The sequence below is a fragment of the Solenopsis invicta genome, chromosome 2 (assembly GCF_016802725.1).
Source record: "Solenopsis invicta isolate M01_SB chromosome 2, UNIL_Sinv_3.0, whole genome shotgun sequence".
Lineage (NCBI taxonomy): Eukaryota > Metazoa > Arthropoda > Insecta > Hymenoptera > Formicidae > Solenopsis > Solenopsis invicta.
In genome coordinates this window covers 3,489,045-3,515,869 of record NC_052665.1, presented here as the reverse complement: position 1 = coordinate 3,515,869, position 26,825 = coordinate 3,489,045, and the positions used below count along the sequence as shown (strand labels likewise).

At 44.1% G+C, this 26,825-nt stretch overlaps 1 protein-coding gene across 15 annotated transcripts in view; it reads left to right on the top strand.

Annotated features, from left to right (window-relative positions):
• Positions 1 to 26,825, top strand: part of LOC105198996 (teneurin-m) — a 535,513-nt gene that overhangs the window by 502,273 nt on the left and 6,415 nt on the right. For 8 of the 15 annotated variants that reach the window (XM_039445977.1, XM_039445978.1, XM_039445980.1 and 5 more), the window contains 15 exons: positions 3,932 to 4,114; positions 9,150 to 9,234; positions 11,080 to 11,243; positions 12,156 to 12,311; positions 14,484 to 14,807; positions 15,582 to 15,871; positions 16,047 to 16,293; positions 17,039 to 17,413; positions 18,080 to 18,415; positions 18,746 to 18,953; positions 20,590 to 20,616; positions 22,257 to 22,473; positions 22,584 to 23,419; positions 23,527 to 25,835; positions 26,026 to 26,779. In XM_039445977.1, coding sequence (XP_039301911.1) covers positions 3,932 to 4,114; positions 9,150 to 9,234; positions 11,080 to 11,243; positions 12,156 to 12,311; positions 14,484 to 14,807; positions 15,582 to 15,871; positions 16,047 to 16,293; positions 17,039 to 17,413; positions 18,080 to 18,415; positions 18,746 to 18,953; positions 20,590 to 20,616; positions 22,257 to 22,473; positions 22,584 to 23,419; positions 23,527 to 25,835; positions 26,026 to 26,779 — 6,511 coding nt within the window. Of the gene's footprint in view, positions 1 to 3,931; positions 4,115 to 9,149; positions 9,235 to 11,079; positions 11,244 to 12,155; positions 14,808 to 15,581; positions 15,872 to 16,046; positions 16,294 to 17,038; positions 17,414 to 18,079; positions 18,416 to 18,745; positions 18,954 to 20,589; positions 20,617 to 22,256; positions 22,474 to 22,583; positions 23,420 to 23,526; positions 25,836 to 26,025; positions 26,780 to 26,825 lie in introns of those variants that run through there. The other 7 variants (XM_039445986.1, XM_039445982.1, XM_026133056.2 and 4 more) reach the window with 7 other exon arrangements.

Here is a 26,825-nt window from a genome sequence, read left to right as displayed (position 1 = left end):
GAAAGCTAATCCAGACACGAGACTAACCCTTGTTCATTTTCTTCGCTCTGCACCCCAAAAATTCGTCCACTCTGCTCTTTGATACGTGACCAGCCTCCCGAATCGTTTGTTCACCTTTCCCCTCCTAAATCTCCGTGGATATTGCTACGATGTTACTTTATACGGCATTTTATTCCAGAATGATTTTACACGAGTCATACTTTTTTTGACCAAAAATAGCGTGGCTTGTGTATATTTTATCAGAAACAGAATTTCATAATTTAAAACCACAATGCCCCGCGAGTCATTTAATTTAGTATATTCTTTCTTTAAATCTTATATTTGTATAATTATGAAATTGTTATTAATCCTCGCATATGACTAATGCTTAATTAAAGTAACGATGTTTTGCCGTCAAAATTATATTCAAAAGTATACACAGTTTCTATTATCAAATTAATGCACGCAAAAAATCCCGGAGAAATAATTTTATTATTAACGAAATTTGATAAATTTGTTGCTTAAAGATTTTTGGTGATTTCGATTGAAGAGGCTGTAAGGAGGCATTTGACGGGACCTCTCAGATTGCACATAACGCAACGTGAACGACAATCAATTGCTCTCAAGATTTAACTTCTCTTTCCTTATACGGTCGTCCCAGTTAGCTTTCCATGTCGAAAGAACACCTCCAGTGATCCGAAGACAATCTGACGATCTGAAGAACCTCTTGATTCCACGCGACGATCGTTCGACCCGTTGGGGATTCCGTACCTGAGAATCTCGAAAAAAGGAAGTACCTTCTCTAATAAATTCCATTAGGCATGGGCTCTTGCGCGTAAGGGCCCCGATATTATGTTACGCGTTTTGACGTGCACTCTCAATGGGCGCGCATCCATTACGTTGGCCGGGTGTGCGGCATCGGATCCTCGAGGTCAGGACTCATTCAATCCGGGATCCTCTGTGACGACGTGTTCCTTTCGTGCCCCTCCGCCCATAGGTCCCTTCACGAATGTGGATTCAGTCGCGCGCAAACCAGCCGAGCATAATTCGATTCACGATTCGCTGCTTCGCTTCGTCCTGCCCGCGTGCGCATCCTTTGTCGCGCGATGCTCATCCTGGATACCGGATAGCGGCATGCAAGATCCCGTGCCCTTTTGTCGAGATGCTCGAACTTTCTCTCCTGGTCCTTCTCGATCTGTTTTTATTTATTCTCCTCGAGCGACGACAACGAAATCCTCGCTCCTTCTCGTGCGCTCGAGCTGTTGGAACGGCGGGAAAAGGAGCGACGACGACGACGACGACGACGATGACGACGACGGAGTGAGATCCTTCAAGTAACTGTGTCAGGACAATACCTACTCCCGCCGATCTATTAGCAAGAATAACGACGTGCCACAGACTCTTCTGCCTCGATGACTCCGGCAAGGATGAATAGACCGGCGCGGCTTCTGTCGAGCGCTCGAGCTCTCGAGTTGCGCGAACATTTCGTACGTAACGAACGGATTCTGAGGTTAACAAGTTGCAGGTATAATAGAAATGGTTGAGAAGTCGCTGAGTCGATTGTACCGCCTCCGCTTCGCTGAAATTTCTATTAGCAAAAATTACCGTGGCTCTTGACGTCCCCCCCTCCCCCTCCTCCTCTCATCCCTTTTTACGTTCCGCAACAAGACCAAGATAATCATTTTGATTGAAAACATTTTTTACATGTGGATTTATGCGTATACATATATATATATATATATATATATATATATATATATATATATACAGATTTAATATCGTACACGCTAATTCTACGGTTTGAGCACTACTGTTGCATTAATTAAAATTTAATAGCCTCTGTTGGGAAATGTTAATATAAGGATTCATATTTGATCGCGCCGGATACGGATCCGGGGGAAGGAGGGTACAATAAAAGAATTTAACATTTGGGATTATTAATATTATTAATATATGATTATTATTAATTACGCCGATATATTAATTTGTTTGCCAATTATACAATGTAATCGCAGCTAATGTTCGTACATGTCATTCGTTAATATCATCTATCAGCGAAACCTGAGCGAAATCCAAAAGGGATATTTTACCCGAGGTGGCTTCTGACTTCTGAAAGAGGCGCACCGTGCCCTTGAGACGTTATACTAGTTTACGCGTCTCTACCTTCGTCGATGGACCGATGCACATTGGTAGTAATGCCAAATGGTGCTTTCCTCATAGGGAGGGCAGAGGGAGGGAAGAAGGGAACCGAGAGCGAAATGTCGAAACTGGGAAAGTTTGGTCGTAAAAGGGTCGAGTGCTCTTGGTTGAACCAAGTCGGGCGATGGTGGAAGGGAAAGGGAGAAAAGAGGAGAGGGTCGCGTAAGCGAAGCACGAATCGAAGTTGGAAGCTACGGTGAACGGGTGGAAGGAAGGATGAAGGGGAGACGAGCACGCGATTAGACGAGATTGAGAAAGTCTTTTGTCGTCGCACGGGATAAAACTTTTTCCTTCTTTTTTTTCCTTCACTCTCCTCTCGCATCCTCTTCCTTCATCTTTCGCTCACCCGGCTCCCTTCGCTGCCTTCTCCCTGTCTTCCTCCGCTCGCGCCGCCTCCTGTTGCGCCCTTTATCGTCCAATAGGATATCAGACGACGTTCGTTACGACCGCCAGAAAAAGAGTACGAATGAATCCGCCTCATTGGCTGGCACTCGATGCAGAAGAAGCGGCTCGAATTTCTTACCGATATTCCCGTACCGGATTCCTTTGGACTTTTCGATATAATGCGCGAATACGAATTTCTTGAAATGATTCAGCGATCGACTGGCATAATTACACGTCATCTACATAAATTGAAAATTAGACGATGATTTAATTTGTTCTTGTAATTATATTACGAGAAGTAAGGATAACATCGAGTGATATTTTAGAGAAATATTGCACAAATATATTGGAACGAGGTAAACAAGCAAATTTCTCTAACGCAAACACGAGTACATACGGCACTGCAGAAACTATCTGACCGAAATTTAACTTTCCAACTGCTTGCGTTTACCACGGTGTGCATAAAGCTCGCTGAATATTGCAGTAAGCGTCTAACAATAATCTGCTAACGTTCTTTCGTAGAACATGTCGAAATAAATGATGCGACGGTCTTTCACTTCGCGCGAATCAACGAATCGCATCAGGCAGCTTTTCATTTTTAGTATAGCTCCCAACGATCACCTTAAGCCGGGACACTCGCGCAAATCCGTGCCGCTGCCTCGCGTTTGCGTCAACGCCCGAAAGCGAACTTTTGCCGGCTTTGAATTAAAAAAAAATCTAGGCTTTAAAAAATCCCAGATCGCTCGCGGATAGGGTTAGCGATATTCCATGTCGCATCCGTCCACCCCCAATGGTCGCGATGATGGCGCGTCACGTGTGAACCGTGCCTAATCGTGAGATCGGCTCAACCCTTCGCCAGATGAAATCCAGGGTCGGGAGGCCACCACCTGCCCTGGATTACTTAGTGCGAGCATTATAAGCGGGACCGCCAGCCGCCCTAGATTCTAGGCGAATCCTCTCACGCCATCGTGTCGCCGCCGCCGTCGCTTTTCTTACTAACCATCAGAACCAACTTTATTCCAAGACGGCCAATTTTTGCCTCGAAAAAGAGGTCGTATTTCCACTAGACGCTTAGACTGCAAATAACTTCTTTTCGACTGCTGCAATCTTCTCTTTTGTAACAGTTACAAGGGTTGACTTTATTTTTATTACGTCAGTGTCCAAGGACGACGTACAATGCAGAAGCAGCCTGCCTTTTCAAAAGAGAAAATTTCACGGGCAAAGGGGTTTTTTTTTAAAGGATTTCTTTTTAACATTTTTTTCCCTTAGGAAATTTATAACTCTATTGTAGAATACTACGCAATTAAGAAATAAGTTAAAGGGTATCCAATTTCTCGAAACTAAGTATGTCTTTTCTTTATTGTTGCAGGGTGTTTGTTGGACAGTTCGGCACCACGGGGCCCACCTGATGTGCCACCCCGTAACCCCGCAATGAGCCGGCTCAACGGAAGACTGCCAGGAAGTCACGCAGCGAGCGATCACGAACGCGATCCTGATCTCGAGCCATCCTGTCTCGTACGCACCCCATCCGGTAACTTCTACAATATACCAAGTGAGTTCGCAGGCGAGGATCGTTAAGTCTGATTTAGTAGTGAGAAGGAATGAGTGAGCAGTCATATAAATACTGTGGGAAACGATTTTCCCCTTTTTCTCCGTCTACGAGTACCTTGACCGATCTGAAATCGATTCGTTCTGCACGAAACGAAAATTTCAATAACAATAAAGAATTTTTATAATTTTGAAAGTTTTAAGTTTAGATAATAAAATTGTAATATCATTAAAAAATTAATTGTTGGAACTTTTCTTATTCTGAATGGCTCTTATCGATCTCGAATTATCGAGGTCTTTGTATCCTCGTTAAGAAAATTATCAGCTGCACAAAGTTGGTCAAAGCATCCATAGACGACAGTTTTGATATTGCTCCGTATATTTTCCCTTCCATCTTTTAAAAGATCTGCAATCGCCATTACCTTAATTAAAGAATATTGACCCGAGAAAATGTTCTCTCTCTCTTTCTCACGCACGCACACACACACACACACACACACACACCTCTGGTCAGGTAGTCGCGTCACGAAATGAAAGAGACTATTTCCGTAGCCGTCCTCATTCTCTCGTATCTCTCTAAAGCATCGATTTATCTCCTCACAGACACAAATATGAAACTCCAACGCTTTTAATAGTGTCACGCGATTAAGAAACGAAAATACATACATCAAATACGAATAAATATTTGTTGGGGAGAGAAGCGCGTCTTCGTGAGAGCAAGTATATCCTGTTGTGGCATCCCGCCGATGGTGGAGTGTCCCCCCTCGATAATGTCGCTGATGTTTGCGCCCGCCGAAAGAAGGCTTAGCAAAGGACGACGGCGGGTGACATCTTTGACGAGGGTATACATCGTAATCAGTGGTAACCAATGAGGGGGTCGACCGAAGGGTGAGGTGTCGATAATTTTCAGACTCTCTTCCGTGCTTGGCTCATCTTATCGTCTTCAGACTTTTTAAAGATCCGGCTGAAAGAACTACGGTTACGTTATCCGAAATTTTTTCTTTTTTTTTACGAACTTTTCGTATCTTTGTCTGTTTGCCGAAGGATTCCGGAGGTATCCCTTCGATTTATCTTGGGAAAGCAAGGCACGTTGATAACGTCGGTGATGCCTCGCGTGAGAAAACGCGGCCTCTCGTGAAATAAAAGTTCGAAATAAAAGTCGGGACTTGTTGGAGTAGCCTCGAGACTAACTTGACTGTAACAAACCGAACGATTCTCAAAATTTAGTCGTCGCGGATTGGCTTGCAGAGAGCGAATTGGTACGAGCCGGTTTGCCAACTTAGTCTTTCGCGAGTTCTTCAAACTTACTCCCGCATAGGCAAATTAATTACAAATCTAATTTAAAAGGATCGTAACATGAAATAACACTGTATAGCGATTGTAACTTTTCGACGGGATAAAAAAGAGATGTTACAAAACTATCCAGCAGTAGTACACAGTAGTAATTATTTGAGGAAAAGTAAAAAAACATAGAAGAAAGAGGTTGGAATTGTAACGTCATGAGTCGTTGGATTCAATTATATCCGTTAACGATTTTATGGTTTAAATTTGACTTTTTTTAGAAATCGTATAAAGATAAATGAGCGATTTCCGTACGAGAAACAATAGGAGAGACCCGAGCCCTATGCGGTGAACGAAGGACGAAACCTTGACGGTTTCACTTGTCCTTTGCCATACCACCGAAGCACACTCGTGGAAAGAAAAGGGCGCCTTGCGGCGACATTTTTCCGAGGCACTCTACCGACGCGTGGTATCGACTACAGAGAAAACAACGGCGAAACCTAAGCTTTTCTACGTATAAAGTCTCCCCCGGTCCACTCGGCAACTCGGCAGTCGGGAAGTGTCCGGCACAAATACCCGGGCACCCAGTGACACGCTCCTTTCTCTTGTTCGGCTTGTCGTAAAGATTTTTCAAATTCCACGGTCGAACGCCGAGGTTGACTTTTCCTCCGATGCATCTCTGTGCACCCTGATGTTTTTCTAAAGCAAACGTGAATCGCTTCAAAGGCTCTCTTAAAATCCATGGGATAGCTCGAACGAGTGATTTATGATTCTTACTATCCTTCGTCTTATTGACTGCTCGGTTATGACACCGTTTGACGCTTATGGCCGTCTGCATAATGTTAAGTCCATAGTCGGAGCCTTCTTTCCTAGAAATCACCTTGCTCACACAGTAGGCGAATTTGCTCTCGTTTTTCCGCTCGGGTCTATACCCTACCTCGAGTCTAATTCCATTTGTGCCTGTTACAGTTATGAGTTGCGTGATTGACGTTTAAATTGAGAAACGTTTTTATGTGCTGAAAGGATTACATTATCTGGACAATACTTATATTTGTGCACACTTAATAAATCGATCACTTCTGTATTGAAAAATTTACGACTGCAGCGGTACGTAAAAAAAAAACAAAAACACTTTAAAAACGAAACATTTTAATTTTTGAAATAAATTGAACTAAAACTAAAATTAAATAAAATATTGAATTTTTTTGCAAAATTTTTTTATCACGAATATTTTTTTATCACGAATACTCTCGAGCATTAGATATTTTTGTTTATTTTTGCTAAGCTTTTTTCGTATATTTTTCGTGTTGTTGGAGAAAGGTTCAACTTACTACTCTTGACAAAGATTTATAGTTCAATATTATGGCACCAAATTCCGGTCCCTCAAAATGATTTGACACGACCAAGGCGGCACCAATTCGATGCGTACTCACGTTCAACTCTCCGTCAAAGCTGTTCTTCGCGTGAGGATACCTCTCGCGAGCGCATCATCAGCGGTAAATCACCTGGCAGGTCGCCAATTAGAATGAATTCTCACCGGCGAACCGCCGATTAGCAGATATTCCCCTTTAATTCGATTCCGGGCGACGGGGGTCGCCGTCTCGTGTGCCTAAGCACCCCGGAGGAAAATAAAGAAAACGAAAAAGACACCCTCCGGGCAGAGCGCGGAGAGTATCCCCCCCGAAATCACCGTAATCACCGATATCTGCCTAAATGGCATAATCACCGGATTTCGGGGCCGGAGCCCCAACACCTGCAATTAGCGGTGGTGGGGTCAGCAGCTTCGGCCGGGCCCTCTTCTCTTCCCACGCCCGCGTTTTACCGTTCACCAAGAGGTGTACGCCTAAAGGTGCGCGGAATGTTAGAGTTTGGGCGAGCTCCTCTTTCCCCGTAAGAAGACAAAGGGCGTTGAAGCAACGAAGCTCTGCCTCGCCCGCTCTTCATATTCGAGCGTGTCCCAAAAAAGGGTTTTGGTAAAGCGGGCTCGAGAGACGGGCTAAGTGTCAAGAACAACAAAGCTCGAACTCGAATGCCGCTTGCGCGCGTAAACGTGTAAAGTGGCTCATTAATATTCAAAACGCTAGAGCACTGCGTTTTAAATGCGCACCGCGTTACCACGCGCGACCGTATTTCGACATGCGGAGAGGCGCAGAGAGAGAGAGAGAGAGAGAGAGAGAGAGAGAGAGAGAGAAACTCGAGTTAAACTTCCAAAATTAATTCACAGCTTGTTTCAAATGTAAATACACTTCAGCGCGCTTATTTCTATTTTATTAGTTATTATATCCAGATTTGAATATGCAATTCTGGTTTCTTTTTCCACGATATTTTCCGCCGACCATGAATGTTGCACATTTTTCTAATTTTGCAGCCGGAAACTGATGTAGAACTGCGCATTTTGCGGACGTGCTATTTTATCGCAGCTAATAACACTGACCCGAATATTTCAGTAGGGTATTGCGAGAGACGTAATAGAATTCGTGTTATTCCGCTATTCCATGCCCCGAAACTTGTGTATTTGAGGTCTCCTCGGTCGAAGATTAACGCGTTAATTCCCCTCGTGCATATTGTTGCGAGAGTGTGATCCCTCAGATCACCAATATCCACCACTAATCATCTGTACTGTCATCGCGTTCATCGAATATGCGGAATCGCGTATATAGGAGGATGTACTGTTTTCGTTTCCGAGATCGTAACTTCCGGAGAGACTCCTGAAAGATGACGAAAAGGAAAACCACACGATGTATTATACTACCAAATTAGTTCCTCTCCTTTTTTTTGTGAACAGAGACCCTTTTTTATGATTTCTCGTTGCCTTTACAAGACCCCTCCCTGTGCTCGGTGGTTTTCCGACAATACTTGAGAACATCGTACACGCAGGCTTCCCTTAGCGCGGGTCATGGCACGTCGGTTGCTTGAAATTCAAGCCGAAACCGCGATGAATCATATACTTATCGATTCAACAGGAGCCCGGCGACCGTCTCCGCCGCGCCGCGTCGCGCCGTGCCGCCTCCTTCGTGTGGAAACCGCGCGAGGTGGTAAGACGTTCGCGTCTGGCATCACAAAGAATCGCGTCTGGTCGTTCACCGGGAAAAGCGCCTCGCGCGTTGAAAATGAAGAATCGACACTGTCGTAATTATTTAACGGCCGGGTAGCTTGGCTCGCCCGCCAGCCAGCCAGCCAGCCAGCCAGCCAGCCTCCGCGCTCGAGCCGCTCCTAATTATACGTTCCGCGCGTAATCGGAAATGCCCGGCGTGAGAGGGTATAAACGTAAGCGAGGGGCGTTGATTATCCCGACGACGGATCGACGTCGGGCATTTTTAACCCCGTCAAATCTCGACAGAGATCCCACGTCAGTACGTAATACGTGCTGTCTATTAGCGGCTCTAACGATATCATTTACATCGGTAAATCAGTTAACTTGATAGAGAGCGGCTTAATCTGCGAAACGCGCAACTTTAAAAATTGAGTAATAATGCTCGTTGCACCGCAAAGCGCAACGGGGGCTCGTCGAAAAAGCTATCTTACTGCCAATTTTCCACGTATATTATGACGCTTCCTGTATAATACGATTTCGTATGCATTACGTAAAATGTAAACTACATCGCGCTGAATTGCATTTACATTTTGGACGGTGGAAAAACTTGATGGCGGGAGGGAGGGGGGGGCGCCTACGTTGTTTCCCACGAGAAATTTCGCCGATCTGTCAGACGCGAATGTAACAAACTGTCTTCATCCTCCGTTTCTCTTCTCTTTTGCAGAGATACCGAAGAATGAATACAACAACAAGAATCAGTCCACGGGGAACAGTCCAATAAAGGTGGAGCTGCAGAACAACATGGACAGGTAAGACCGTTTACCGCACAATACTTCTTTCTACCTCTGCTCCGTGCGGCGGAGGTGTCCCCGGGTGGATGAATTGGACCGCCGTAGTATAGTACGAGAGAGGGAGAGAGAGGAGAGAGAGAGAGAGCGCCAAGAAAACTCGTGTTCCGGAAACCGAAAACGCACGATCGAAGGTAGAGAAACGCAGGCACGGAGCCGCGCGCGGTCGACTTCTGACTGCTCCGCTTCTTTCTTCGTGCCACTCGAAAGATCCTCATGAATCATCCATTCAAGTCGACTCGCGCGGCACAATGAGTCAATGTTTGACCGTGGATTGCCGTAAGGAAGCATTGCCACCTCGCTTCTGCGCTCGTGACGCCCCGCCCGTGGAAAATCGTCGGTTCTGCGGCGGCGATTCTTTGCGAGAGAAACCATTCGCCGCAGATCTACGGCGCGGAACGCGCCACCGAAGCTTGCAAAAAACGGCTGCTACTACGGAGATTCACGTCGTGTTTACGAAGCCGGTAAACGAACTTCTTTTGGCCGCGGGAGCGAGAGAGGAGAACGGGATTTGATAACGCGCTACCCTGGGAGCGAACGGGAGATTCGAGTTTCTCCGCTTTTACGGTATGCAAATTTGCTAAATGGCATTAACGCGCGGCTCCAAAGTTGAGCGAGTCATTTTTAAGAGATTGAATAGAACGATATTGAAGTAATATGAAATGAGAAAACTAATTTGATAATAGCCAGTGCTAATTCTCGAACGCCTTTGCGTTCGAGCGCGCAATACAAATTTCTTTCTTTCTTTTTTGTTTGTTGGTTGTTTCGGTGAATTAATTTGTACATTCTTTGATATCTTACGGAAGCGTGAAACACGAGAAACGACGCGATTTCGTATTCCGTTCTATCAGCACAAAATTAATATTTCACTTATCTTTATTAAAAATCAAAACAACGCGGAATATCCTAAATATGTAAATGTGATAAAGCTGAAGAGTTTAACGTCCAGAAACGTAGAATATTTCAATATTGGAACTTTGTAACGAATAAGTCAAACATTCGGTTAAACATTTCGACATCGGGCTGCAAAATGGAGAATTCAGAGACCGGAAGTTTCACTCGGGGAAACTCCAAATCGTCCGCTTTTATTTGGTTTGCGCGATAGAAAAAAAATGCGCGTCCAATCCGCGTAGAATCAACAGCGGGAGAGAGGACGCTTGGTAGACGCCGCTTGGTTCTCGTTTTTTTCATTATCACGCGGTGCAGCGAAAGCAAACGCGCTTTCCCGCTCGCGCTTCAGAATCCGACGGTTGCGTTTAAATATTTTGGTTAGACATTTGTGAGTTACTTGGAAAGCGCGGCGGCGGCAACGGCGGCGGCGGCGGCGGCAACGTTCAGTACAAACACACTCGAGGGCTGCTGCTTTTCCACGGGGGTATGTAACGAGCGAGAATACATTACGAGTTTCTCGAACGTCACGAGGGAGAGCGAGAGAAGGAAGGGAGCAAAGAGAGAGAGAAAGATGAAACTCCACACTACACACGAAACTCCGAGAGTTCGGTCGAACGTGCCTGAAAATTGTACCGAGGTGCCGAATTCCTCGGCGGTGTTTCTCTAATTACAACGGCGGCGCATCGAGAAATTATGCAACAGCGTGTAACGGCACAGGGAGGGGGTTTGAGGGAGAAGGGATTTAGTGGTACGGACGGCTATCTAACTTTTCGGATAAAACGGCGGGATAAAGATTAATCTCTGACCGCTAATGAGCGAAGAGAGATAATGCACGTGTTAGGCGGGTCTGCTACCGGCGTAGGTAGGAATATATACACATGCGGCTGCTACAAATCGACCTTCATTGATTTTCAGAGTACCTTTACCTTACGGGCACGCCCCGTCGATGATCCCGATGAGGAGACAAAGCATCCGCTGTCATTTCCGCAAGGGAATCGATTGGTGCAGCTGGAAACTAATTGCTATAGTAGCAATTATGCTCTCGCTCTGCTTGACCGCGGCATTAGCCTACATGGCAGGTAATTATTCGCTTATTACATTCCGAGTAATTTTTCTTTGCTCTAAGAAATTATATTTTACATTACATTACTAATTTTAAGTAGAAATTTAATATCTTTGTTAAACGCGTTCTTCGTAAGGATGTATTAGACATATACTCCCTGCAAAGTAGATAAAATTTGGAAGTATGTTTAATATTAATATTTTGAATAAACTACGTACATATGAAAATTGTGTGAATAAGATTATATTATTTAACGATACGTTTTTACTTGCTTTGTTAAAAACTCTATTAAAAATTAAATTATTTTTTACAATAAGAAAATGTCCATTTTTTTATAAGTATTTTACGTATGATTTAATCAAAGTTTTATTGTGATTGTTTAGTTATTTTGTAAATAAATAAATAAATTTTGTTTATTTTACAGAACTGATCTCTGCATCGCAATGAAACTTTACATAAATTTTCTTGAATATTTAAAGTACTTAAATAAAAAAGTTCAAATTTTTTTTCTACTTCTTTCAAATGCAATGCAATCTGTAATTTTTTTATAGTTTTCTTAATGTTTTGAGAAATGTTCTATACATCCTTAATGAATGTTTGAAAGACATTTCTAAAAAAAAAAAAAATTATAAACGGGTTTTGATCTATCATTAGATAATTTTTAGATTTTTATGTTGCCTGTAAAATTTTTAAAGTGATACAAAATAACGTTAAAAATAACGTAGTGTAATCTTTAATCCTGCTGTTTTGTTCAGGTCTATTTGACCGTAAATGTATTTTATTTTCTTACTAATACACTGTTAAAAATATAAAATTTAATAATTTTTTTTATTGTTTCTAAAACGACACGATCGTATAACAAATTTGAACATGATAGCAGGATTAATAAACTAACACCACGTCCAATTTTAATTGATCCCTTATTAAGCTTCGAATTTAGTGAACTGGTCGTACCAAGGGACGAAGGCATGCTCGGTCGTGGTGGGTGAGAACGCCAAGCCGCCGTCGAGCGAAACGAACAAGACCTCCACGCCGTCTACGTCGACGTCGCAAACGAGCGGCAAGACGCGGCAGACAGGAGGAGGTAATGTTTTCATGTTGGATAGCATGTTGCTAGATGATGTCGTATACAGTCGCAAGCGTAGAGACACATTTAACGAGCATGCGTTGCACCAAACTGTCGCGCCACCACTCTCTCGTGATCCCGAGGAGCTGTCCTTGACCTCGATCGTTGTCGCCGAGGCGGAAACCTCGGGGTCCGGGCAGCGGTCAGTCCCATTGCATGAGGAGGAGTCTTCTGGTAAGGTTGTGCATGATCCGGAGCATGTGGACGGTCAAAGTTCGGTGAGAGGTATCATCGGCCGCTCGACCGAAGCTGCCGAGGACGCCGTGGACGCGCCGCAGCCGCCGCCGCCGCCGTCGGAGTCGGAGTCACCGGGATCAACGGCTCCCTCGCAGGCGGTACAGCTTGTCGTGAATGTATCTTCTACCGCTACTAACTACTCGCACGATCGTTCGACTCATACCACTGTCGCTGTCGACCATCTCGCCTCTTCATCCTCTGTCTCTGTCGGCTCTGGCAATTCTCTCGCGTCAGTTTCCATTCGCCAATCGCCCCGTAACGAGACGTCCAGCGCGACCTCGCGATCGCCGCAAAGCACTTCCGCGAAGTTCACCTCCAAGTCCCCGGCTCCGGACAACATCGTCGTCGCCGAGACGTTGCATCGAGAGGCGCACGTTGCCTCGAAAGCTTCGATAGCGAAACTCAGCCGCGATGACGCCGCGGATTTCGACCGCGATACCGATAACGCCGGCACGTCCGAAAGTTCGGACATTGCCGAAAGCAGCAACGGCATCGGGACTACGATGTCTGCATCCGGCGCAAAGTCCACGAAACTTGGCGCAGATAGCACCGACTACAGCCAAGCAGTCGGCGCAACTACGGAAAATGGTAGTAACGTTTTCCCCGTCGATTACAGCGATAATATAGACTATAGTACCGTAGAACCGACGACTGTAACAGAGATACGCTCGAACGAATTAACGAAGGATCAACGATCGAACGTAAGTAATTCTGATTCAAGAGAAGAGCTCGTTCCCGTAGAAATGGAGCAGGAAGAAGTAGATGCTAGTATAGTTTTGCCTGGCATTTCGTCTAGTATAGCTAATGAAACGATGGTGAATACTCCGCCGAAAATGGATGACAACGTTGACAAACCTGTGGAAGATGTAGTCAAGGTTACGATAAATACGAGGGAGACGATAAATGTGACCGCGGAATCGGTACAATCCCAGACGTTTGACATCGTGAAAGAAACGCAGGAGCTCTCCAGAGAATATGCGTCCTTCGAATCTGAGGCCGCGTCCAATTTGGCTAAAATTTCCGAACAGTCCGAGGAACTGCAACGAGATTATCCTGAGTCGATTTACAGTTACGGGCAGGACGAGGTGGAGATCGTCAATCTTCAGCACAAGGAGCAACCTAGCGAAACCGCGAAAGCGGAACGTCCCATTGAGTCATCCGAGTCCATGAGTTTTGACAACGACGTAAAGTTGGACGCCGCTTTCCGAAACGAACGGAAAAAAGACAATTTACGGGTTATCGTGAGAGAAGAAAAGAACGACAAGGAATTTCTTAACAAGTTCAAAGAACAGTTCCACGAGGCGTCTACCGATGCTGACGAATCTGAAAATCCCCCATCGATCAATACCAATTATAACTCTCCTTCAAAGAACACCTTGCATGAAACGTTGCATGATTCATCGGGCGACACATCACCCAAGTTCCCTTCTCGATCCGACCTTCCGATGACCCAACGGGTGCAAATCGTAGAAGTGCCCGTTTACCGCGACAGTCATTCGCAGCCGCCGCCTTCATCTTCTTCATTCTCGTCATCGCATCGAGTGCTCATAAATGTAACGATCGCCACCGAGGACTCATCCGTCGTTTCCTCGAGGCCGCTGTACGTCCTGTCGGTATCGGTGCCGACGGAAAGCGGCGCGATTAGCCATTCATCCGAGATTAACGTCGATCAGGCGCAGGTGCGCACGGCTGAGCGACTATCGGAGCCGTCTGCAGCAAGCATGAAAAGAATCCCTGCTAACGACGATGAGTCGATTGACGTGGTCGATACGCGATTACCGCCACCGCCGCAGCCACCTGCCTCGCCACCGGCGCCGATCTGGGCCGGCGGCGAGTGCGAGTGCTCCTGCCCTTGTATGGGCTCATCCTCTGACGAGTGGGACAACTTTTCAGAAATCGACGATGATCTCGAGCAGGAGCTTGAGAACGTTAACTCCACTCTATTAGCCGAGAATTTCCCCGAGGAGCCAGAGGAAAAACAAACGGATAAAAAGGACGAAGAATTCGAATTATTCGCGAAAGATTCGATAAGGCAACCTGACGCAACCTCCACCACTGAAGACTATTATTCTTCGTCGACAGACGACACCGTGGAGAGTGGCGGATCAATCAACGTGACCTCCGCATCGACTTACGAACCGGAAGTAAGCACTGATATGTGCTCTTGTTCCGGTAGCACTCCGCTACCTCCAGAGCCTATTATATTGATTCTCGAAGGTGAGGCCCCGTTTTCTTTCTTTCTCTGTTTGATCTTTTCTTCCTGAGAATCACTTCTCTTATTCTCTTCCGATACTTTCCACTTCCATTCCGTCTTTGCTGATGCCGATGCTCAACTTCTTTGCTTGTCGTTTCACTCGTGAACAGTAGTTAAACGCGAGTTGATTTGCTTGTACTGTTGTAGTCATTGTAATGTGTTTTGTGGTAGTGGGTAGTGTAATTTGCATATATTATAACATAACGGTGACACAGTTTTAAGTCATTACTAAGAATTACTCTTAATCAATTCCTGCACGGAGTGTTCTGATTATTTAGTTGGCATTTGTAACTGGCGCAAGAGTGTGTATTCTTTTCAATAGAAAAATAATTCAGTTACCACAGTCCCATTAATTGCGAAATAACTGATACTAAAATAAAACAGTAAGCCATTGATTTAAAAATAAAATGAAGAAGAATAACGCTCACAAGATATCGATGTGCATAAGCATCCATGCCTAGACCCGAGAACATTTTACTTCCAAGAGTGAATTCTCACGTGTAATCTGTCGGATAATGTAATCTCGATGCTGTGTAATTTAATGCCAATATTGGTGTTTTTCTGTTAAAATCAGCTGTTCGGTACAAGTTGCAATATAGACAGTTATTTTTTGGTAGATGCATAACGCAATTAATTATACTAAAATTACTAATAACGATCTCGATTTACATTATCCAACGGAAACTCGGAAACTTGTTAAGTCGCGCATCGTTACTAACCGCGACTCGTGTCCATAGGTGGGCGAACCTTTCCTGCGAGTTCCTTCCCGCCTGACGGAACGACCTTCGCTCAGGTCGGTTTAGGGCAGAAGCTCAGCAAGGAAATATCGCCGTACGGCTACTGGAACATGCAGTTTTATCAATCGGAGGCCGCCTACGTTCGCTTCGACTATAGCATCCCGCGTGGCGCGAGCATCGGCGTGTACGCGAGAAGGAACGCGCTGCCCACGCACACGCAGTACGATCTACTGGAAGTTCTCAGCGGTTTCAAGGCTCGGACCACCAGGGCGTCCCATGTTAGTGTTATTGTATGTGCCGCTAACCCATTTTTATTTCTCTTTCTTGCGTAACATGTCAATAATCTCGAGTGGAGATCATTTTTTTTCTTTTTTTTATTCTCCCCTATATGTAGCGACGACAAATATGCGATTGATTCAAGCAGTAACGGTTTAATTTAATTTCAATTTTCAATTGTTTTCACAGCCTTCGATGAAGAAAGAGGTGACCCAGTACATGGAACCGGGACATTGGTTCCTTTCGCTTTATAACGACGACGGAGATCCTCACGAAGTTTCATTCATCGCCGTGATCGCCGAGGATATGACGCATAATTGTCCGAACGGTTGTAGCGGCAAGGGCGAGTGTCTTCTAGGTCATTGTCAGTGCAATCCTGGTTTCGGTGGCGAAGACTGCAGCGAGAGCGTTTGCCCCGTTCTCTGCAGTCAAAGAGGTGAGCTTGTAATAAAAAAATATTTCGGTCAAAAGTTAATTGATAATCGGCTCTTATTTGTTTTAATTGTGCAAATGTCGGTTTTACAATAATTCCCATTTACCACCTTTGTATATGTTATATTATACATACGTATGCATATATATTGTTACATGAAATTATCGCTATAGAAATATTGAGAAATCTGCGATAATAGGATTCAACCGTTTGGTTAAAATAACATTAAATTGAAATCCGTATTGGAATTTTAATAAACTTCAAAAATCGGTTATTGGTTACGGGTTTGATTAAAATCCTATTGAAATAGAAAGAAATAACGATTGGTAGGTTTTTTAACCGATTAAAAAAACCAAGTCCGCGCGGCTTCGTTTATTGATTTCTTTTAAATAGAAATCAAAGCCGATTACGTTTCACTCGTTTCAGTATTGCACTTTTGCAAATACTCGCGATACATGTTAATTTCCTGGGGCTTGGTACACCAGTTTTCCTCCTAGTGTACTTGCGAAATGAATATTTATTTGATGTAAATAAAATATAGTAACTTAATTTTTAAGAGTGCACAGCAATTTATTTTCGCAATTTCTGGAGCAATTAAAATATTAATATTTTTAATGTCGGTTAGTTACAATGATAATCGCGTCGAGCTTTAATCGTTCCCATCTGAAATCAATTTTACAAGTCTCGCACGCGTAAATACTTCTTCCTTCGCGTTTCATCGACAAATAATTTCGTCGTTCCGATTCAGGCGAGTACATAAACGGTGAGTGCCAATGCAATCCCGGCTGGAAGGGCAAGGAGTGCTCCTTGCGACACGACGAGTGCGAAGTGCCCGACTGCAACGGCCACGGTCATTGTACCAACGGCAAGTGCAACTGTGTACGGGGCTACAAGGGAAAGTATTGTGAAGAGGTCGACTGTCCGCATCCGACTTGCTCGGGCCACGGTTTCTGCGCCGAGGGTACGTGCATCTGTAAAAAGGGTTGGAAAGGAGCCGATTGCAGTCAAATGGATAAAGAGGCACTGCAGTGTTTGCCGGACTGTAGCGGCCATGGAAACTTCGATCTGGAGACCCAGACTTGCCTCTGCGAACCCATGTGGTCCGGTGATGATTGCTCGAAAGGTGAGTGGATGGATGAACAATCACAACTATATTTCAAGAAATTATCGAGCAAAAAATAACTCGCTCGTGAATATATCATTTTTTTTTTCAAAAATGATAAAAAACAGAAAATTAGTTTTATAGTAATTAAAAATAAAAAAAATTTTTTTTTAGAATTAATGCTAGCTTTGTTCTACAGTATTCTAAAAATTTTATTAATTTTTTTCCTTTTATGATAAATATCTTTGAAGATATTTTGAACGATTTATTTTGGCATTTGACATTTGTCATGTGCTTATAAATGCATTTTAAAGATTACAGGTATGTCCGATATTTACGTTATTGACAAGGATGTCTATGTCGACATTTAAAATCAGCGAAATAATCGCGATATGAAATCGGAACAAAAGTATCGATCGTACGTTCGTACTTTCGACGAACTGACGATTCCTATGTTTCCAGGTTTCTGGACGGTGGTGGAACTTACGAAGTAAATTTTACGAGACTCTCTCGCGCCATTAACTGTCCACTTTTCTAGATCCCCTCTCTTCTCATAACTTCATTTTACTTGTCGGACGATCATCGCTTTGCTTCTGGAGTGTCCGCTTTTAGAGACTAACTACATTTCCGTATTCGTAAGCGTTCCGAGCAACCGTTTTCAAGTCTCTCGCTTCGCTCGTGTTTCAGAACTATGCGATCTTGATTGCGGCCCTCACGGGCACTGCGTGGACAACGCCTGCGACTGCTTGCCAGGTTGGTCCGGCGAGCTGTGCAATCTGAAGCAATGCGATCCCCGTTGCAACGAGCACGGACAATGCAAGAATGGCACGTGTCTATGCGTCACCGGATGGAACGGAAAACACTGTACGATGGAGGGCTGTCCAAATTCCTGTTCCGGTCATGGACAGTGCAGGGTGTCGAGCGATGCACAGTGGGAATGTCAGTGTTATAACGGCTGGGATGGCAAGGATTGCAGCGTGCTGCTAGAACAGACTTGCAACGACGGGCGAGACAACGATAAAGGTACAGCACGGCGTTTAAACAATATTTTATCTTTTTTGTTAATTTAATATGGAAATATTATTTAATATGTTAATTTAATATGAAAAAGAAAACTTTATTATTTGCATATTATGCACAATATCTCGTGGATATAATCGGTTTAATTTCAAAGTTAAACAATAGACAAAGTAAACTAAAGGATATGCAAATTGAAATTTGAGATACAATTGTATTTGTTCAAAGTATTAATTATTAGATTATTTTTGTTCAAAATGAAGCAACGCCTGCTCGAAGCTCAACAACAAGTATATTGTTTTCTTTGCGACTTCAAGAAGATGATATGTCTTTTAGATGGTCTCATTGATTGCGCCGATCCGGAGTGTTGCTCCAATCACATATGCCGTACCAGCCAGCTGTGCGTTTCAGCTCCTAAACCAATCGATATATTACTACGGAAACAACCGCCTGCCATCACCGCATCCTTCTTTGAGAGAATGAAGTTCCTAATCGACGAGGGCAGTCTGCAGAACTACGCTCGTCAGGAGACCTTCAACGAGAGGTAAGTTTGCCGTCGATCGTTGAACGAGACTTTCCCCTCTTGTCCTTGCGACCAATGTCGTCGTCATGGTCCTCGTCGTCAACGCGTTAAAATCGTTAGCGAAAATTGTCCGTCCCGATGTCGATGTTGCGTCTACAGTCTGCGTGTCTCTGAATATAAAAAAAATAAAATAGGAATCTTAATACATGCGCGATAACGAGAGAATGGCAGCATTAAATAGAAACTCATTAATCACTGATGTTATACGCTGACGCTTTCTTTTACATATGGATTTCTTAAATAATACGAAATAAATTGTTTCTCAACATAAATATTGTTGAACGGTATTTTTCAAGAATTTTTTTCATGATGATTAAATCTCAAATAAAAATTCTGATTGACGTAAAATTCACTAAAAGCATTCTTGCGCGCGAAGAAATAAGATTTCGTTGCTTAATTTGTTTCTTAAAGCTTCTAAAAGAGATTTCCATGATTTCCAATAGCTTGCTGCTTGGAAACTATTGGTGCCTCGGCATCGTTATTAAGGTCACATCTATTTCAAATTAGGCAAAGGATCCGTATGGCAAAGGAAGTGCATGGGGAGGGAGGGGGGAGGGCCCGTGTAAAAGCGTGGATCGCGAAGGTCGAGAAAGTTGCATGCTCGACGGGACGACTAAAGGTTATTAATAATACGAATATACGGTCCCTTTGACTCGAGCCGGGAACCGAATCGGTTGAAAGATTAGTCGGGCAAAGCCGATCGATCTCTATTTTTAACTAAGCGGGAAGAAGCGCGCACACACAGAGAATGGGGTCCCAGCTTTCTCTCTCTTTCTCTCTTGCTGGGACCCGGTAATCTTTAGCTGCCTCCGCGCGCATATTACAAGATACACGCATACCCCTGTACATCTCTCTCTCAGTACACATGTATTACCGACAGTACAGACACGAGGATGCATATACATAGATTTCAATATATTATATCTGCGTTGTTGTGACCCGTGTGAAATCACATCCCAACAGTTTTCTACATATGTTTTGTACGTACGTGTGCGCGAGCGTGTGCCCTGCACTAAAACCTTCGGCCCCTTCCTCTTTGGCCCTCGTCTCCATTAATCTATTTCTCTTTCTCTTTCTCTCTTTCATTCTCTTTCTTTGTCTATACCCCGATCTTCATCACAATCCCTTACTATCATCTATCTATCGGTATATCAATCCAACCCCCGTTCTTTCGATACTTTCTCTTTCTCTCTTTCTCATGTCCGTCCGAGTGGAGCTTGCGTGAATGTGTGAGTCCATGTTTAAGCCTCGAGCTTTTCGCTCATCATGCTGGCTAAGGGGGTGGGTAGGGGATACAATAACCGGACAGTTTTTTCTCCCCGACGCGTCAGGTCCATTGGAAGGGACCGGCAAATTCTAGTAATCCGGAGACGCGACGTATCGAAATTCTTCGTAAAAGCGGAAAGTTTTCCTCAGACTCTTCTATATTTTTATCCTTGCCTCTGAAAATCCTTTGATACTTTTTTTTCTTTCTCTCTCTCCCTCTTTCTCTTTCTCACCCAATCCGCATCCCCGGTCCTACGTCCTCCTCTTCCTGTTTTCACCTTTAATCGCATCATTTTAACTCGGCTCTGTTTTATCCGTGCTGCCCGGTCAGTATGTTCTGGAATCACTTCAACACAAGGTAAGAAAACCAGACGTCGATAAAGCTCGACTAAATGAACGAGGATCCGTAATAAGATCCGTAGCAGTAATGAAAGAACCTGCTGCTGTTTGATAATATTTTCGTGCATTTGGTATCTTTCACGTATCTGTACATAAATACATCCTGCATCCCGATCACGACGAGTCGTGCGTGTGTGCGTTCGACTGCGCTTGAGAAGTCTGACCTCTCACGATTTGATTGAATCTCAGCAGGTCTCCTTGGATCATGTATTTCTGCACTTCGCATTCAGGGTACCAATCGTTTCCAGGATGATGAAAGAACTTGGATATCGCCGAAGAATTACTGTCATTACTTTCACTAATACCGATGATACCTACGTTCTTTCACTCTACTTGAAAACGACAGGATACTACGGAAAATCAAAGAGACATACGGTTCATGTAATACACGATCCAAGAATGTCTATCTTGACAGTTGGAACACATTCCACGATCGTTCGAGCTCGCACTTCGTCCTCCGTTATTGTTGAACACATTCTCGTGTTGCATGGTTCAGTTACCTTTTGATTCCTACGTTGTGTTTCGTGCCTTTTACGTTGAGCTTCCAACTTTGTGTTATTCGTGTATGTATATAATATATATATATATATATATTGACTGTACTTATATAAGTAGTGACTTGTCCTCGACCATTATGCTCCAGTGCCAAAGAGGCACGATTGTTGAAGGTTCGACTGTCGTACACTGTATTGCTTGTTCAATAAACTACAGGCAACTGCAATCTGACAGAGAGATCCGAGAAAATCGTTCGAAACGTCAAAATGAAAAATAAAAGAGAGAAATTCATCGATCACCGTTATTTGTGCAGCGGACAGTCCAAGAATAGTTCCTCTTTAGCACTGAGAAGTAAAATTGACAAAAGTACATCGCGTTGAATATTTAACGTGTCTGCATACACGATTGGCGATTAACGCCCGATATCGAGAAAATTATTAACCGGCGAAAGGATTCTGTCACATATATACGAGTAAATGGACGCACATTACCCTTCAATGTAAATTCACCCTTGATTGCTCCTGTCTTTTTAAACGTCCATGAAGAACGCACTTAGCGTTTAATTATAGCGATTTTCCTCGTCACAGATATCGAACTCTTGATCAATCTTAAAGATCTATTCTTGAAGCACTTGGACCTGAAGCAAGACACCCAAGATCTTGTACACCCTTTACTTTATTATCCCCTTATTTTAATAGATAAAATTTACATTATAATACAATAGATAATTAAAAAGAAGATATTCTTAATTTTTTATTAACAATACAGATTTTGTGTTTATCACTATTATTATTCTTATGAAACTGCAAAAGCAAAAGACACACGTGTAATTTATCTATCAAAGAAGTCAGCTTTTCTTAAAAATTAAATGCATTGAGACCTCTCATTAAGTGTTATCAAGTGGCAGTATCTTCTCGTCGGTACTTTCTCCAAACAGGAGATATTCAAGAAGTGTGAAAGACAGTAAAACGTAGTAGATTGAGATTAGTCTAGAGAATAGCGATTGCTTTGTTGGTAGTGTACGACGAAGCACACAAAGATATGATCTTAGACTATCTACTTGCTCGCGAGTTTCTTGCGATTAATACGGTCGTTGTCTAACAGCCGATCGGCCGTCATACGTGGTCGCGTTGTCACACACCTCGGCACGGGATTGATGGGAGTGCGGGTCAGCACCAGTACGCCACTGGAAGGCTTTACCCTCACGCGAGACGACGGTTGGTTTGATCTTCTGGTAAACGGCGGCGGTGCTGTAACTTTGCAATTCGGCAGGTCACCCTTCAAGCCGCAGAGTCATATCGTCTTCGTGCCTTGGAACGAGGTGAGCCTGAATTTCTCATATAATAAATTTATCGCGTGTCCCAGGAGACTTCTAATATTTATTTTACGATTAAAAACAAGATAATGGAGGTATTATTTGTTTCACTTCAGGTCGTAATCATCGATAAGATCATTATGAGCACTGCCGAGGAGAAGCCACCCATACATGTTCCGCATGCATGCGCGGCTCACGATTATGATCTTATGAAGCCGGTCGTTTTGGCGACCTGGAAACACGGTTTCCAGGGTGCCTGTCCGGACAAGAGTGCCATTTTAGCAGAGTCACAAGTCATACAGGAGAGCTTACAAATACCCGGAACAGGCTTGAATCTAGTGTATCACAGTTCCCGTGCGGCCGGTTATCTTTCCACCATACAACTGCAGTTGACCCCTGAAGTCATCCCGCCGACATTGAATCTGATACACTTGAGAATCACGATCGAGGGTATACTCTTTGAGAAAATCTTCGAGGCCGATCCCGTGATCAAGTTCACTTACGCCTGGAACCGCCTGAACGTTTATCGTCAACGCGTCTATGGGGTGACGACCGCCATGGTAAAGGTCGGATACGAATACAGCGACTGCAAGGACATCATTTGGGACGTGCAGACGACAAAACTGAGCGGTCACGACATGTCCATTTCGGAGGTCGGAGGTTGGAATCTGGATATTCATCACAGGTATAACTTCCACGAAGGTATTTTGCAAAAAGGCGATGGCTCGAACATTTATCTGAAGCACAAGCCAAGAGTCATCCTCACTACAATGGGAGACGGTCATCAAAGACCGCTGGATTGTTACGACTGCGACGGACAAGCTTCGAAACAACGTCTCTTAGCGCCCGTCGCTCTTGCCACTGCCGCAGACGGCTCCATTTTTGTTGGTGATTTTAATCTAGTCAGGAAGATCCTCGTCGATGGAACAGTTAGAACTGTGGTCAGATTAAAGTACGTAGCTAATGCTATTTTATTAAGTGATCATTTTTGATCTCCTTCTTTTAAAATTTTATTTTAAATAAATTTAACTTTAAAATTTTATTTTAATTTTCTTTTAGCGCAACCAGGGTATCATATCGTTATCACATCGCTCTGAGTCCTCTGGACGGCATTCTCTACATATCGGATCCAGAATCCCATCAGATCATCCGTGTTCGCGATACCAATGACTATACGGATCCCGATCATAACTGGGAGACGGTAGTTGGCTCCGGGGAACGTTGTCTTCCTGGCGACGAAGCTCACTGCGGTGACGGCGCTCTCGCGCGAGACGCTAAACTCGCTTATCCCAAGGGAGTCGCCGTTTCGGCAGACAATGTCTTGTACTTCGCTGACGGCACGAACATCCGAATGGTCGATAGAGATGGCATCATTACCACTGTGATCGGCAATCATATGCACAAATCTCATTGGAAGCCGATACCCTGCGAAGGCACATTGAACGTCGAGGAAGTCCATCTTCGTTGGCCAACCGAATTGGCGATCAATCCTTTGGACAACTCGCTGCACATGATTGATGATCACATGGTTCTTCAGCTGGCGCCGGACGGTCGCGTCAAAGTCGTCGCTGGTCGTCCACTTCACTGCGCTTCCCCATCAGCTTCGTTCGACACGGAACTCGCAACTCACGCCACCCTCGTGATGCCGCAGAGTATCGCTTTCGGTCCATCGGGCGATCTCTATATCGCCGAGAGCGATTCGCAGAGGATTAACCGCGTTCGCGTAATCGGCACCGATGGCAAGATATCACCCTATGCCGGCGCCGAATCCAAGTGCAACTGCCTGGAACGCGGCTGCGACTGCTTCGAAGCCGATCACTATTTGGCGTCCACCTCTAAATTCAACACCATATCCGCGGTGGCAGTTTCCCCCGATGGAGTGGTACACATCGGCGATCAGGCCAATTACCGAATCCGCTCGGTAACAGCAAGCATTCCCGATGCGAGCGGCGCACGAGAATACGAGATCTATGCGCCCGACACACAGGAGATCTACGTGTTCAACCGATTTGGTCAACATATTGCCACGAAGAACATTCTGACCGGCGAGACCGTGTATCTTTTTACTTACAATGTCAACACCAGCAACGGTAAGCTCAGCACAGTGACGGATGCAGCTGGCAACAAGGTCTTCTTGCTCAGAGATTATAGCAGTCAGGTAAATTCTATTGAGAACACGAAGGGACAAAAATGCAGACTGAGAATGTCTAGGATGAAGATGCTGCATGAGTTGAGCACACCTGACGATTACAACGTCACCTTCGACTATCATGGACCTACAGGTTTACTGAAGACGAAGCTTGACAGTACCGGACGTAGCTACGTCTATAATTATGATGAGTTTGGTAGACTGACTAGCGCGGTGACTCCTACAGGCAAAGTAATCAGCTTAACGTTCGATCTCAGTCTGAAAGGTGCCGTAGTGAAAGTTGGACAGAACAACAGGAAACCCATCTCGATGCTAATTAAAGGATCATCCGTTGTCACGAAAATTGGTGAAGCCGAACAAAGGACAACAGTCCTCGCAGATGGTTCAGTCGGAAGAGTGACACCATGGGCTCATACTATAAACACCGATTCGATGCCATATTCGATACTAGCAGAGATCGAACCTTTGCTGGGCGAGAGTTATCCCGTACCAGCTAAACAGAGAACGGAGATCGCTGGCGATTTGGCTAATCGCTTCGAATGGCGATACTTCCTCCGAAAAGTCCAAGGCAATAAAAATCGTGGCAATACGAAGGCGATCGCTCAAGTCGGTAGGAAACTCCGTGTCAATGGGGAGATCCTGTTTTCTCTTGAATATGATAGAGAAACGAATACTGTGGCAGTGTTCATGGACGATCGAGTAGAACTGTTGAACGTCACGTATGACAGAACAGCTAGGCCAGTCAAGTGGGGACCCAGAAACGGTATCTTCGCCGGCGTCGAGTTGGAATATGATCGATTCAGCAGACTGACAAGCTGGACATGGGGTGACATTAGCGAAACCTATGGCTTTGACAGATCCGGTCGGTTATACGAAATCAAATACAGTGACGGCACATCGATGGTGTACGCTTTCAAGGATATGTTCAGTATCCTACCGTTGAAAGTCACTACGCCACGTGGAAGCGATTATCTTCTTCAATATGACGAAACGGGAGCATTACAGTCGTTGACCACACCAAGGGGACACATCCATACATTCTCTCTTCAAACTTCTCTTGGATTTTATAAGTATCAATATTATTCACCGATGAACAGACATCCTTATGAAATTCTTTACAACGACGACGGACAAATTCTCGCTAAGGTATATCCTCATCAAAGCGGAAAGGTTGCTTACGTCTACGATCATGCTGGAAAACTCGAAACCACTCTTGCTGGTAAGTAATAGTTTTTCTTATACAGTTTTGTTGTGTTAAAATAATGTTTATTTTATCCGTTTATTTTTCAATTCAATTTTATTAGGTGTCGTATATAGTTAAAAGAAAATATTTTTTGTTTACGTTTAATTTGTAAAACATCGTAAAAATATTAGAAGCACAATTGTAAATCACGAATCTCTTTTCTTAGGACTCTCTTCGATACATTACACTTATCAAGAAACAACCAGTTTGGTACGCAGCATCGATATTAACGAACCGAACTTCGAGATGCGTATTGAATACAAGTATCACGCCGGTATCGTGAAGGACGAGAAGATCAAGTTTGGCAGCAAGAGTGGCATGGATAACGCTCATTACCGTTATCAGTACGATGGTAACGCGCGCATATCTGGCATCGAAGTCGACATCAATGGCAAACAGCTACCTCAACTTCGTCTTAAGTACAACCAAAATCTCGGGGTACTGGAAGGCGTCGGTGATCTCAGGATATATAGAAATCTCTTCAACAGATCAGTCATGCAAGACAGCAGCAAACAATTCTTTACAGTTACTGACTATGACGAGCATGGACGCGTCAAAACAGTGCTAATGAATATCAGATCGTTTGATGTGTTCCGTATGGAACTCGAATATGACAATCGCAATCGCATCAAGATGAGAAAACTCACGATTGGAAAGGAATCGATGGAGAAGAAGGAGTGGTCTAGGATGGAGAAAATCACGTATAACGCGGATGGTCATGTGCTCGAGGTAGCGGACACGGAGAACAATTGGCAGTACGCATACGACGAAAATGGTAATGTGATCGGCGTGACGGAACATAACGAGAAGATTGCTTTGGGCTACGACAGCGGAGATCGAGTTGTTCAGTACGGTGACGTTGAGTTTAATTCGTACGATGGACGCGGTTTCGTCGTAATTCGCGGAGAACACAAATACAGGTATGTGTTTTCTATTTTTTTATATTTAATTAATTTAAAAGTATAA